At 37.6% G+C, this 15,280-nt stretch overlaps 1 protein-coding gene across 2 annotated transcripts in view; it reads left to right on the top strand.

Annotated features, from left to right (window-relative positions):
* Positions 1–15,280, top strand: part of syt6a (synaptotagmin VIa) — a 169,817-nt gene that overhangs the window by 136,382 nt on the left and 18,155 nt on the right. For both annotated transcript variants that reach the window (XM_055223118.1, XM_033969548.2), the window contains exon 5: positions 10,875–10,995. In XM_055223118.1, coding sequence (XP_055079093.1) covers positions 10,875–10,995 — 121 coding nt within the window. The remainder of the gene's footprint in view (positions 1–10,874; positions 10,996–15,280) is intronic.

The raw sequence follows: 15,280 nt of genomic DNA, 5'->3' as shown, positions 1-15,280 counted from the left end.
GATATAAGACACATGGGAATATAAAAGAAAGTACTATTATTTAATGTTGTCTAAATAAAGAGTGTGGTATCGGCGCTGGTATTGAGTACTGAGTCTATTCCTTAGTATCGAAACTGAGTTTGAAATTTTAGTAGCAACTAACACTAATGTACAGTATTGTTAATGAACATGAGCTGCAATATATAAATGAAACATCTTAATTACTTAGCTCAAGTCATAGTACAGAAAAATAACAAAAAGTACAAAGAAAAAGTACCACAACAAATATTGACCCCCAAAAGTAATTGCTCCATCCATCATGTACTTTCCATATAGTAATTATTGTGACCTAGGCCTAGAGAATGCAAGTATAATCCTGTTTAATACAACAATGTAAAACCAACTGTGCAACTGCAACCATAATGATATAAAGATGACGGATGGCTTAGTACTCACCGAGGTCCACACAAGAAAACTATTATGCCATCCCCATTAGCATTAGCAGCCTCTGTCTTGTCCCTGAAAGGTGATGCAAATGCAGTACAAGCAAATCTGAACTGGCTAGCATTTAAAAAATTTTGATTAAACCTATTTATCTCCATGAAGACAAGCATGTTTTTCCAGGTATTTTCCTCTGCAGCCTGGGTGTCACAAAGCCTGAATCTAGTGTTGTTATGTGGTGCGAAAAAATACTTGTTTCTCCCAACAGCATGAAGACATTTAGTCCAGTTTAGACGTCTGTGTAACCAAACAAAACAATGTGGTCTGCTCCATACAGTGTAGTGAAGAACGCAGTGAGTGTTACATTGGAGAAACAAAACAGCCATAAGAGACAAGAGCCACTGTCGCAAGAGCAGCTCAGGACACCAATCTGTCGTTCATCTCAAAATCACTAACCACTCCATTCAAGATAGTGACTTACAGATCTTAGCAGCAGAGAAGAAATGGTTGGAGAGGGTAGTTAAAGAAGCTATTTTTGTTAGGAAAGACAGTCTATCTTTGAACAGGAATGGAGGCCTTAGACATCATTTATCTCCTATTTATAACTCCATCCTCAAACTTAAATTAAACAATAGCAATAGCCAGTATGTTAATAGGTGTGAGATCAAAATATCAATATGAAAAATATGAATCAGGCACAGTTCATGCTTAGTCCAGCTCAATTGATCGAGCCAACAAAAGAAACAGGTGTGTTAGTTTCAGTGTAGTTAGCTCCTCCCTTCAGACGCCACTTGGATGAGTAACAAAACTTCTTCACTCTTAAATTCTATCAACTGGACAAAAGTTTAATTTTTCCTATGCTTTAGTCCAGTTTACTTTTTTCCATTCAGTCAGACTGTGAGTGCTAATGGAGTTGTATATTGGGGACACTTACCGCTATAGTTTTGCCCATTTCAAAGTTGGCTCCGGTTCTGGAAGTAAATTTTCCATTTTTCCCATAGACTTTTTGAAAAATTCATATAGAGTTGATAGGCATTTTAATCTATAGAATTGTACGTGATTATGGCTGTGTTTCAGATGACTCCACAATTCTGAAAAATGTCTACACGCAGTAATCTGACAGTAAATCATCTTTTTGTGTTGACGTTAGACGATGTTAAAAGGTTCAACTGAATCATCCTCAATTCAAGTCGATTTATTGTTCTAAAGTTTGGGTCAGGTTAGTTCCATATCCATTACCTGTCTCGTTATTGCTTTGCCTTGTGTAACCCAGTAGAGAAAACGTGCCTTATTTCTCTCCTAGTGTTAATGCACTCATTTTATTTTGAAAACTTTTATTTTGGTAAAAGGAAGTGTGAGCCTCTCACTTGCCGTGTTGACTTCCTGTTTTATCAGTCACGTTGGGTGATAATGACCTTCTTATTTGTTGATAGTAGTTAAGTCCCACCTCCTTCAGATGTGAAGTTAGGTCCACTTTAGTTTTTTGTTCTTTTACGCTTTGGACACACACAAGAGAGGCTGGTTGACGAACTGTTTAAATTGCTGAGCTAACAGATTGTTGGTGAGTGCACGTTGAATTATTTTGATGTAAATATTAGTGTAGAATTCTAATTGGGAAATTGTTATACTTTTTTGAAGTTGTTTCCTTGAGTGAACCAGAGCGGCCCTGACGGTGTGCACGTTCATTGTAAAACCCTCATCTTGGTGAGTGAACATGTGCTCATTACAAGCTAATGTGATGCTAACGTTAATCGTTAATGCTAATCGCGAGTGGTAAACTACTGCTTAAGGTCAATATGAAACGTATGTGTGCTTGTTTTACGGTATTTTAAAGCAAAAATAAAAGTTAACAAATGGCACTGTATTTTATTTAATTTTGCACTATTTCAGGGTGAAATGTGATTTTTTTTTTTTTTTTTTTTTTTTATGTTAAATGTACATATAAATGCTTTATGCAAAAGCAGTAATGCAATGCTAAACCAGATAAGGTTTACTAATTCAATTGGATAAAAATGTCAATCACAAGTCACATGGTTAGTGAGTTAAGATTAAAGGAGCGATTCAATTTGTTATTATTGCATTTGTAAAAGACAATTTAATGTGTAACAATGATATTTTGAGTTAAAACATGCATGTATGTTACTGATATTGTAAATTGTACAAAGGGAATACAATACTTGATACTTTGAGAGAAAAAAGAAACAAAGCTATAGCTACTACTACAAAGATTAGAGAATGGAAATGGTTTTTAACTAGCTGTATACATTATTGTTATGCAGGCTAGGTTTTGTATGGTTGGAGATGATTCAGAAGACTCTCAGAGGAGATGACGAGCCTGTCCCAGAACCCTGAACTGTCAATGGAGAATTGCAACTTTCTCTATTCTTCTTGTTGATCATCACGTGGTAACAACTCAAACTACCACAACGAGGAACTTTCCTTTTTGGACAATTGACTGTGACTGAATGACTGAAATACCACTGAGCTCAGTAGGACTTGTTTTTCTGATTTATATTGTACACAAGTAAATGTAACAATTGCCGGCTGTTAGTTTGTTGATCATTTTAATTAATTTTATTTATTTTTTTCTAATTAACTAAATCTTCATTGCTCATTTCTGTCTCCTGCCATTTCATTTACACTCACTCTAGTCTTATTTTTATTGCAGCCCTTACGAACCTAGCGCTTGGTCCAATCTATTAGATTATCTTAATATATTTGTCTTGAGTCGGGGGTTACACTTGGAATGTTACACAGTATGCCATTAAACGTATCCATAGAGACAAGCAGGTGATGTTACAAGTCAGATGTGTGGCAAAGTGACCCCGCTGACAGTAAGAATGAATGTTTTTCAAAGCAAAGCGAAGACATTAAAACATAACACCATAATGTGGAACACTTTTTTCCATTGTAGGTTTAATTTTGATTTTCTTTTTAGCGTATTGTGGCGTCTAATCTAATCTGATCATGATGATTAATCGCTAGAGCAGAGGGTGTCTTGTGAGGGCAGCAGAGTGGAGACGTGTGAGGAGTTCGACTCAGACAGATGTGCTGGGATTTCACAACACTTCGGTCTCTTAAACGAGCGTGTTTCAGGGTCAGTCAGGTCCTAATACGTTTGAAGAGGCTGAGGGAGAGTGAATAGCACTATGTGTAACTGCACTACAGATAGAGAAGTACATGGCGTTAGTACATTTGACCCAATCTTCAGGAGTAATGTTGGACCGAGCAGTGAAAATGAATTCTTCTCCAGATTTAGGGATGATCCAGTACGTGTTTTCTGCCAGTACGCTATACCAAATTTTGCAGATATCAATCAAAAAATGAGTTGCCTACTTTTTTCCTATATCAGAGAGCCTAATGGCGCAGATTGCTAGCCTCGTTTTGTCTGTCCCAGGGCAGCTGTGGCTACAACAGGGGTGACTTTCAGAGTGTGGAGTGAATTAATAGTGAAAGTGTAAGACATAAGTGTTATTATTAGCACTTAGCATTAGCATTATTGTTCATCCATATCAGATCTTGAGGATATAAATTAAAGTAAGTAAATACAACATTAAAAGCCAAATTAGAAACTCCCACTAAGTTAAGTTAGGAAAATTTTACTATGTTTTGTGCATTTTTTTTAAAGGAACTAAGCCAGTTTGCAGCAGTCAAAAGTTTTTCCTCATTTTTTTTTTTTTTTTGATTATTCCTAGCTCGAGTTTCAGAGAGTGGAGTTTTGCCCTCTCTAGCATTACTTCCTGGTTCAAGGATGATAAAAATGTTTTATAATTAGATACAGACGGCACATAGCAATCTCATTTTGACCCACTTCAAGGTCAGCTCCAGTCCTGGAAGTAATTTTTTTGAGAGAGATATAAGTGTGCAGGCCAGTGACCATTCTTCATAAGTGTTCATTTTCCTCATCTAACACTGTGGTATTTTCTGTCAGCAGTTCAGCTTCTTATCAAAGTATCTCTTGGCTCAGTACAGACTTGAGGGACAGTTGTGCTAAACTAAACTATAATATATTTCAGCCTCATATTTAAAACTCTGCATATTTTTTGCTTGTCAGATTTGGTCCCACGGGTGATTTTTACAAAACGAGTGTCAGTTTTTGAGACTAATTTGTTTCTGATGGCTATGATGATTTCCCATTAGTGTTTATTAAGAAGTGAGAGAGTGTTTTAATTTAAAGGCCATGTACTTGATCTGTTTATAATTTATTTGAGAAAAGATCTTGCTCAAGTACAAATTTATTCTATAAGCAGCTCTTGAAATCAAAATAAGTCAGCTGTGTACTGTCTGCGTCTAATCAGGAAGTGTGTATTAGCATACTAGTTGGTGTTAGATTTAACATCACAGCAAAACTGGTCTCTGAAAGTTGTGAAAAGGTGCTGCAATAATTAAGAAGCTCAGAATGCATAAGGTAAGTGAGTAACTTTGGACCAATGCAAACTGTTTAAAATGAACTAGTTTGAACTGTTTTTTGTTTTTTTTTCATGATTTTAAAACGGTAAAAATCACCTTTAAATTCATAACATTATGCCCATTAGACTCAGATCACAAGTTATGGGTATAGTCAGTGGTTTTGTTACTTAAGTAAAAGTACAGATACAGAGGTAAAACCTTACTCAAGTAAGAGTAAAAGTATCTCAAGAATAAATCTACTAAAGTAAAAGTATTTACATAGCCATTTATGTACTTTAAGAGTAAAAAGTAAAAGTATGAGTATACACAAGTGCTATTAATTTGTTAATCTGTTAAATATAGTGATATTGAATCAAAACTGAATGTTGGAGTACAAATCTGTTTCTTCTTTCTTTTAAATTTTGTGTTTTTATTTTTGTTTCTCAGTGCCAAAGCTTGAACTCCAAACCTTTAGTCAGGATGTTACCACAGACTAGGGATTGGACCATAAACAATAATATCGTTTATCAGGACAAAAAGGGTCGACAAAAACCGTTCATAGGACATTTTATATAATCGTGAAAACACAGATAATCTCCAATATATTTCCAGAATATGCAGAAAAAAGCAACTTCTCCCTGATGATCTCCTCTAGATCACTGTTGTTTTCACTTATAACAAAGTACAAGACTATAACCACCGTTTAAAAAACTGTGAAACCAAATTTCAATATCGTCCCATCACAAACATGATAAAAATAACCCCTCCAGTTCTATGAAAAGGACTTTTTACTTTTCAGTCAAGTTAAAAAATGTAATGGAGTAGAAAGTACAGATACTGCTCTCAAATGTAGTGAAGCAAAAGTAAAAAGTATCCTCTTTAAAATGTATTTAAGCAAAGTGCAGATACCTAAACATTCTACTTAAGCACTGTACTTTTTGTACTTTCCATCACTGGATTTTAATGAGACCGTATACGCTTAAGTTTTACATAAAGATTATATTCAATAAAAACTTTAAACGTGCATAGGCCTAATTACTTTCCCTAATGCTTCTTTGACGTGAAGTTATAAAAATGTAAATGATATGGCATTTTCAACAAATGGGAGATGACGCAGCAATAATGACGAGAATAAGAATTCAGCAGCGTGTTGTTTGATTTTTGCCTATTCAGCTAAATGCTAATCGCGTTGAGCTAGCATCGCACGCTGTGGTTTGTTCCATAGAAAGCAGGTTTGGCCTCTGAGTGTATCGTTCAAAATGTCGTAGTGTAATATGACCAGGTCATTGACTAAATATTGGAATTGCTGGTTTTAACATGACATCTACAGTCTGTCCTGCTTTAGTCCTGGTTCAGTCCTGGTTTAATCCTACTACAGTCCCCGTTTACTCCTGGTTGTGTTGCAGGTTCAGTCTTAGTTCAGTCCTGGTTTAGTCCTGGTTTATTTCTAGTTTAGTCCATGGTTCAGTTCTGGTTAATTTTTGGTTTAGTCCTAGTTTAGTCCTGGTTCAGTCCTTGTTTAGTTCTTGTTTAGTCCTGGTTTAGTCCTGGTTTAGTCCTGGTTTAGTTCTTGTTTAGTCCTGGTTTAGTCCTAGTTTAGTCCTGGTTTAGTCCTGGTTTAGTCCTGGCTTAGTCCTTGTTTAGCCCTGGTTTAGTCCTGGTTTAGTTCTTGTTTAGTCCTGGTTTAGTCCTGGTTCAGTCCTGGTTTAGTCCTAGTTTAGTCCTGGTTTAGTCCTAGTTTAGCCCTGGTTCAGTCCTGGTTTAGTCCTAGTTTAGTCCTGGTTCAGTCCTTGTTTAGTTCTTGTTTAGTCCTGGTTTAGTTCTTGTTTAGTCCTGGTTTAGTCCTAGTTTAGTCCTGGTTTAGTCCTGGCTTAGTCCTTGTTTAGCCCTAGTTTAGCCCTAGTTTAGTCCTGGTTTAGTCCTGGTTTAGTCCTGGTTTAGTCCTGGTTTAGTCCTAGTTTAGTCCTGGTTTAGTCCTGGTTTAGTCCTGGTTTAGTCCTGGTTCAGTCCTGGTTCAGTCCTGGTTTAGTCCTAGTTTAGTCCTGGTTTAGTCCTAGTTTAGCCCTGGTTCAGTCCTGGTTTAGTCCTAGTTTAGTCCTGGTTTAGCCCTGGCTTAGCCCTGGTTCAGTCCTGGTTTACTCCTGGTTTAGTCCTGGTTCAGTCCTGGTTTAGTCCTGGTTCAGTCCTGGTTCAGTCCTGGTTTAGTCCTGGTTCAGTCCTGGCTTAGTCCTGGTTCAGTCCTAGTTTAGTCCTAGTTTAGTCCTGGTTTAGTCCTGGTTCAGTCCTGGTTTAGTCCTAGTTTAGTCCTGGATACATATGCAGCCTTTTTAAAAACCTTTATTCTATTTATTGAATAGTGCTTGTGTTCACTTTTACTTGTATCCGTTGGTAGATTTGTTTTGCAACAATTTGACACAACATGACACATAATCAGACAGACAGTTCACATTGGCTCGCAGGGTCGCACAGACAGAGCAAAAAATTAATGGTAAAAAAGAGAGTCAACTTCATTTCCATATAAAACATTAAAACAATAACAATAATAAACGATAAACAACTGGTAATATGTTAAAGGTTCTGTACCTGATTGTTACAGTCTTTAAAATGTGAAGAACAGAACAACTCATCTTAAACAGTTTGCAGTGGTCCAAAGATATTCCTCACTCCTTATGCATTCAGAACATCCTAATTACTCACTGTGATGAGTTTGTAAGCACTTTCACAACTCTCAGAGACCAGTGTGGAGTTTTGCTGTAACTATAAAGCTAATAACAGTCAACATACTAACACACACTTATATTATTATCACGGTTCAAATCCTGCTCTCGACATAAACATCATTGGTTGGCGGTCAAATCCACTGACCCACAGGTTGGTGGTGCGATTTCAGCTCCCACAGTGTGTGCGGATGTGTGTATGACTGTGTGTGTGAATGGGTGAGTGGTTCTTTGATGTAAAGCGCTTTGAGTGCCTTGAAAATGGAAAAGCGCTATATAAAAATGTGACTGATAAGTTGCAGCCAGAACACAGTGGACTTATTTTGACCTCAAGAGCTGCTTATACAATATATCTGTACTAAGGAACGACTCATTCAGCGCAAATACATGGGAAAAAATCAGACACCGGCTCTTTAATATCAGCCCTTTTTGCATATTTATTGGGTTAAATGATGCCGTGAGGTGTATTCTTACAAAACAAAAGCTCTACAAACCTGTTTTCCAAGAACCACAGCTCAGTGAACTGTTGTTGTGTCTCCTTCATTGATTTTCATTCGAGTTTAGCACAAAACCGTTTTAGTTTCACTTTAGTTGCTACATTATTTACTCCAATGCTCCCTTTTAAATCCAACAAATGAACACTGCTAACCTTGATGCATTTTAGGCAGGCACAATTTAGAAATCAAATCTGCGACTAACTGGAATTTATCACACATGCGACAAAAGCCAATAAACCAATAGTGTGGTAAATGTGGTTTGGGTTTTGCTCCAGCGGATTTCAGCTCGAGTGCTGCATGAGCCGATCCATAAACAAAAAGCAGGATCGATCATAAAGCACAAGGCATATTGAAAGAGACGTTATGGCCGTATTAAAACGTTGTATTTTTACACCGTTATAACGTGTTTAAAGCAGACGTATTATGCAGAACCTTTCAACCATGTTTGAGTAATCTTTAATCGCTTATTTTCAAGACGCCATATTGTCAATCGATCCCCATTTTCACCTCCACTGCCATACGCCCACTGCTCTGTACTTACGTCGTTGTCCAGTTTTATTTTCGGTGGTACACGTAGGACGACATAGTTATTTTGGGTTTCCCTCGGAGGTGCCAACTCTTCATCTAAAACGACTTAATAAAAGAAACAAGTTCGCTCACTTTCACAATTAGAAAACCGTGGTGCCCAATGGGAGCTGTCGTCGCCGTAAATGTCATCACAACAAAGAGCCGCGGAGCATTTGGTCTCTCCTATGGAAAACTGCAGATCACACAGTAGCGGGTAGAGGATTTTTTATTTTTTATTTTTTTATGCTCTTATGCTTTAACGCTGCCAAATCCTACACGTATCATCGATTAAGAAAATACAATTGAAGAACGAAGTAAGTACAGAGCAGTGGGGATTGATCAGCAATATGGCGTCTTCAAAATAACTGATTAAAGATTGCTGAAGCACGCATGAATCACTCTAAAAACAATTTTGAGAGAGCAAAAGAGAAGGGGAAATAACTACAACATGCTTTAAAGCTCTGAAAAGACGATTTCGCTAAATACGTCTGCTTTAAAGCAAATGGAGCCATAGCCTAAACAATAAAAATGCATAAAAAGTAGCATTTTTCCAAACACTTCCAAACCCGGTCGGGGGTAAACATAGCCACAGCTGCCCTGGGGTAAAGTGATGGAGGCGAGGCTGCCGGTCTGTACCATCAACCTCTCCCACCACCACCAGTCACACAGTGCATTCATACATTGTTTATGGTTGAACACTCTACCCACTGAGCCACCGCCGTCCCAGCTCAATTATAACAGTGTCTTCATGTTGGCTCCACTGGAACACAACAAATGTTCCCTCTGCATTTTTGTCCCCGAAGCTTGACATTTCCATGTTTCTTTAAATGAAAATGAGTTGAAATGTTTATGAATATACAGTGAGAGTGCTACTGTGTCCCATTAAATCCACTAGGGTCACATTCCTAAGACAATTCAATGGATTGTTGTGAGCTTTAAGCCATGTTGGAATGTTATTAGCTCCTCAAAAACATACTCAGCCTAAATATGCAGGGATTGTGTGTTAAATATGGTGAATGAAACAAAACGCAACTGCAACAACAACATAACACATCAGAAAATATCGTAATATGAGCCCAGTGCTTAAGACTGTCTGCAGGTTTGTGCTTATGACCTTCTCTTAGATGGGAACAACAGCATGAATTCTTGACAAGGACGTTGTATTTTCCTCACAAAAACTCACCTGACAACCACCCAACGTTACTGTCCAAATGGTTTATGTTTAAAGGCGCACTGCGTAATTTTGTCCATCAACAGCTTGTCCCCATGGAGATGTTATCACTTTGCCCGAAATGCTCCACAGTTTGATTAAGAACATATTGATCTTGTGTTCAATGATCTTTTTATTTTATTTTTTATTTTTTATTTTTATTGCTGACAATACCATGATAAAATGTGTGAGCAGGGTCACCTTTCCACAGATCTGACCTGTAACTTAGTCTGGTAGCTCCACCTGCATATCCATGGAGACAAGCATCTGTCAGTAGATCCTCATAGGAGTTTCTCATTTGGGTTGCCAGTTTCAATGCTGAAATCCAGGTTTAAAGTGGACCTATCATGCAAAATCGACTTTTTAGAACTCAAAACTCACCTGTTCCTCAAAATTGCTTTTAATGTTTGATTTTATGTTGTAAATTTTGTGATATTTTAGTCTTTTATGTATTGTGAAGCGACTTTGAGTGTCTTGAAAAGCGCTATATAAATAAAATGTATTATTATTATTATTTTCAAAGCTTGTATGTCATTGTTGTTTCTCCTTCTCATTTATCCTCTCGATGTTGTTTTTAGAGCGATGTTTGAGCATTCTTTAATCGCTTATTTTCAAGACGCCATATTGCTGATCAGTCCCTGTTTTCACCACTGGCATACTCCCACTGCTCTGTATTTACGTCGTTCTTAATCGATGACGTGTAGGATTCAGCAATTTAAAAATCTGCTTCTCGGTTTGTGTGATCTGCAGATATCCATAGGGGGCGCCGACAGCTGCACAGGTCTTTGCTGTGATGACAACGGGAGCCGCAGTTTTTTAACGTGGAAATCAGCTAACTTGTTTCTTTTATTAAGTCATTTTAGATGATGCTGTGATTTAAAATGTGCAAATTCTAACATAATGATCCACAAGTGTCATAGATTATAACTATAGAGCAGGCACAAGCACAATAGGTCTGCTTTAAAATGTCCGAATTTGTGTTGTGGTTGCATAAAAATAGTCCTAATGTTACTCCTTTACACAAGTTTAAACCAACATCTAACACAAACCTGTCTTGTCTTGTTTTGGTTTCAGGAAAGTGTGGACCTTGGCGAGATCATGTTCTCTCTGTGCTACCTGCCCACAGCCGGACGACTCACTTTGACTGTCATTAAATGCAGAAACCTAAAGGCTATGGACATCACCGGATACTCAGGTACTGTGCACGGAGATATAAACCCACAACGTGTTCACTGACTCACCGGGAATTATAATATTTGCATGTTTTGACCGTGAGCATGTCAGATAAAATGAGCCCTCCCTGTGTGTGCAGTAATGTTTATTTCAGCAGTTTATTAGGATTCTACACACGACATATTAACACAGTGTCAGCAAATAGTTCACCTGCTGATTTAATAGGCTGCTGCTCCTCTCCTGTTTTTACACTGTACCCGTGGAGCTCACAGAGTGCAGGCAGGATAGGTTTAGTGGATTTGAATGTTATTATATAGAAACCACAATATATTCCTGAGAAATTTACAAATAATAAAAGGCCTATCTCGTTACAATTTTTAGCATTTTATAAAAACTACAGCTTGGCCTTAACGTAGCCTTATTATGCAAGATTGACTTTTCAGAGCTTTTCACCATGTTAGTTTTTTCCCCTTCTCATTTACCCTCCCAAATTTGTTTTTGGAGTGATTTGTGCATGTTTGAGTTGTCTTAAATCACTTAATTTCAAGATGCACGCTCACTGCTCTGTACTCATTTCATTCTCTAATTTTATTTTCTTAATCGATGATACACATAGGATTCGACAGCATTGCATTGTTATTTTGGTACAAATGAAAAATCCTCTGATGCTCATTAGTCTGATCTGCAGCTGTCCATAAGAGGAGCCAACAGCTCCACCACTCTTTGTTGGACACCACAGTTTTCTAACACAGATATCAGTGGACCTGTTTCTTTTATTAATTTGTTTTAGATCAATATTGTGATTTAAAATGTGTAAATTATAACATAATGATCCACGGGTGTCATAAATTATAGCTATAGAGCAGGACACAATATTGCTGAATTTTTAGTGTTAGGGTTACAGTATTAATAAGTATTTACTAAGACTGAATACATCTTAGTAAACTATGTACGTTTTCTGGAGGAGGGTCACCTGATTGTCTCATTAAAATCTTTGCTTTGACTGGACTGTTACCAACACTGAATGAAACTGTAAAGTGACTTTGAGTGTCTGGAGGCAAGTTTATTTGTACAGCACAATTCGTCCACAGTTATTCAAAGTGCTTTACAGAATAAGTAGGACATTAAAATCACATAAATCAAAACATAAATAATCACAAATAATCATCATAAAATTCACATTAAAACAGAAAAGTGGAAAAGTCTCTATTTCTGACAGTAAGCCACTTGTAACTGAATAAGTAATAAATTGGTTTATTCCATATTGTGAAACATTCCAGGTAATATGAATTTAATGACATAATAAACAAAGTAGTTTATTAAGAATAATTCAGGCTTAGTAACTCCTTCATTAACGCCACTACCTTAATTCCTAATTTCTCATGTATTTTTTCAATTACATAAGTCATCTTTTCAATTATTAAAACTATTAATTAAGTGTTTTCAGTGGCAAAAATAGAAACTTTCCCAGACACTCAAAGTCGCTTTAAAATTCCGTGCTTTGTTTATTTACTCCAGACTTGTGGTGCTCAGACATTATTGTAGCCACAGCTGCCCTGGAGCAAACTGATGGAAGAGAGGCAGTCAGTGTGCACCATTGGCCCCTCTGATTAACATACACAAACACACACACTCGCACACACAAACACCATATTCATTCCAGACAATGTGGGTGAAATGTCTTGCCTAACAACAGTTTTGCCACTGACGCCTCACTATTCTGATTACATAATTTGAATCTTTCCTCACCCAAATGGACCCTCTGTCTGATTAGCCAGCGTAGTCTGAGCTGTTGTTTGTTTATAGAAGAAGGGCAGAGGCTTATGTGTCTGTCTGAAACTACACAGCCCAATCCATATTGAAATAGCTCTTCTTGTGTTGTTATTCTGCCTATCTGTGCCCCCCATCAAGTTTGTTTACTCCAATCTACTTTAGTGCACATTACGGCCTCTAGGGTTGCACTAATACTGGCATAAAACAGCTTGTTCCGTTTGAGAATAACTTTGGCTGTGCTATTTGAGGACAGATTTCAAATGGGCACGCAAATTATTGTTTTTATCCAGATGTTACTAAGGATGTCACAATATCACATTTTCTGCAAGTTTTGTAAAGAGACACATTGCCATTTTAAGGTGCAGTATGTAACTTTTGCATGCTTGCTTGTATCCATGGAGATGTTATTGCTTCGCCTGAAATGTTCCACAGTATAGCATTATTTCCATGAAAACAAATAGGCAATGCCAGCTCGGTCACAGTCAGAATATGATTTTCAGTGTATTTTAGCAATAACTTTTCAGGTAATTGAATAAATAAAAATTTACATTTAATGCTTAATACTGTGGAACATCCTGAATAAAGTAATAATATACGTATATATCTATCTAGCTATCTCTTATTCTGTAAAACACTTTAATTACTTTGTGTACGAATTGTGCTATACAAATAAACTTTTAAAGCTGAACCTTTAAAATTCATACCAAAGTATAGAAAAAAGTGAAATCCTCATTCAGTTTCATCCAGGCATTAAAAAAATCAGTGAAGTATACATTTTAGATATCTGTACTTATGTAAATTGGATACCTTTACTGCAGTACATTTGAGAGCAGGTATCTGTACCATCTACTCAATTTTATATATAAGCAGCAACATTCCACTTCTGTCATGATGATGTTGCCATGACAACCATGGAGTTTTCTCTTGTTTAGTTTATTATCAATAAAAAGTGAAATGCAGTAATTCTGAGAAGGGTAACAATTGTAAACTTGGTGGATTTGTTTTCTTTTTCCTAATAAATATAGTTATAATAAAACATTGATTTATTTAAATGAAAACCTAAACAAAGTGTAATTGCTTTATCCTTGGTTACCTTGTATTGTTTTATGTGCTTTGTCCCTGATAAACAAACAAATAAAATAACATAGACTAACATAAAGGACAGAATTTGGTCACTAAAATGTGACTTTGGATTAATTATACACACCTTTATACTCTGAAAAAAAGTATTCTGCAGTCACACCTGATGGAGAGTTATAAACTACAGTATTCTTGCAGGCCTACAACTGCCCACAACAGCATTTAATTACAAAGTTACATAAGGATAGACTTTGAGTTGGAACAGGAAGAGTAATACATAGTAGTACATAAAAAAAAAAAACTCCACAAAATTTTTATTTATTTATTTTATTTATTTTTTTATTTTTTTGGGGGGGGGGGGGGGGGGAGTGTGTGTGTGTGGGATTTATTGTTTGGGGAGAGGGTTAGTGGGGAGAGAGAGGAGATGGGAGGGGAGGGGGAGGGGAGAGGAGGGGGGCGTTTGAGCCTGGGGTGAATCTAGATGAGATGCCCGAAGTCGAGTACATCGTCATCAGATTCTTCATCTGGCATATCAAACCAAAAGCGGTCTGTGGCCTTGCTTATACTTTTCTTTTTTTCTGTCAGCTTGGTTCCATTTTGCTGACCTCTTGCGGGTCTCATGGTGGCCACCTCTGGTTCGTCTGGTATTACAGCGTAGAACCGAACGCTTGGTTTAGTGTCTTCTGGCTCAGATGTTGAAGGTTTTACTGGTTCCTCCTCTGTGACCAAACTGGAGCTTGTGTTGAGGGCCTGGTGACGAATTAGGCAAGCTTGTAACCGCAAAGTTTCTTTCATTCTCCTGTTACGTTTTTTCTTTTTAGGAGTTTGTGTCTCTGCAGTGACATTTGTCCAACCTCCATCTTTGGCTGTGTTGTAAGCACCTTGTTCATTCTCAATCAGGCAGCTGGAAGGAAGCTCAGGCTCATTCTTTGGAGTTGGGACCTGGGTTGCTTGAGGTGTCTGAACACTGGGCGACTGATGATCGTCTTCTATGGAGGTCTTGTGGTACCCTTCCCTCCTCGGAAGACGCCTGGGTGGCCTCTGTTCTTTTGGTGGGTCAGAAGGATACACCTCAATAACCTCGGGCTTTGCTGCCGTTCTTGGAAGACGTCTTGGTGGTCTCTGTTCTTTAGGTGGTTCCGAAGGATACACCTCAATTGGCTGAGGGGGTTTCCACCAGTTTTTCTGAACATTTATAACCTCCTCTGGAGCCCTCCTCGGCGCATTTTCCTCCCATGTTTTTTCAACCCTCCTAAACCAGGCATTTTCTTTGGGTGGAGGAGCCGGCACAAACTCAGGCTTTTCTTTCTCCTGTGAATCTTGTGCTGTTTTGTTCTGTGCCTTGTTGGGTTTTGGTTCCTCCCTATCTGATCTGGTTTGATCACCTCTCTTATTATTTTTTCTCAATTTTTTCGGAGGTTGGGATGTCTGTCTGTTGGTTTTATGACTAGGTC

This window comes from Periophthalmus magnuspinnatus, chromosome 7, assembly GCF_009829125.3.
Source record: "Periophthalmus magnuspinnatus isolate fPerMag1 chromosome 7, fPerMag1.2.pri, whole genome shotgun sequence".
NCBI classification, from domain to species: Eukaryota; Metazoa; Chordata; class Actinopteri; order Gobiiformes; family Gobiidae; genus Periophthalmus; species Periophthalmus magnuspinnatus.
The sequence above is the reverse complement of the archived record's forward strand: the minus strand, read 5'-3'. Positions and strand labels throughout refer to the sequence as shown.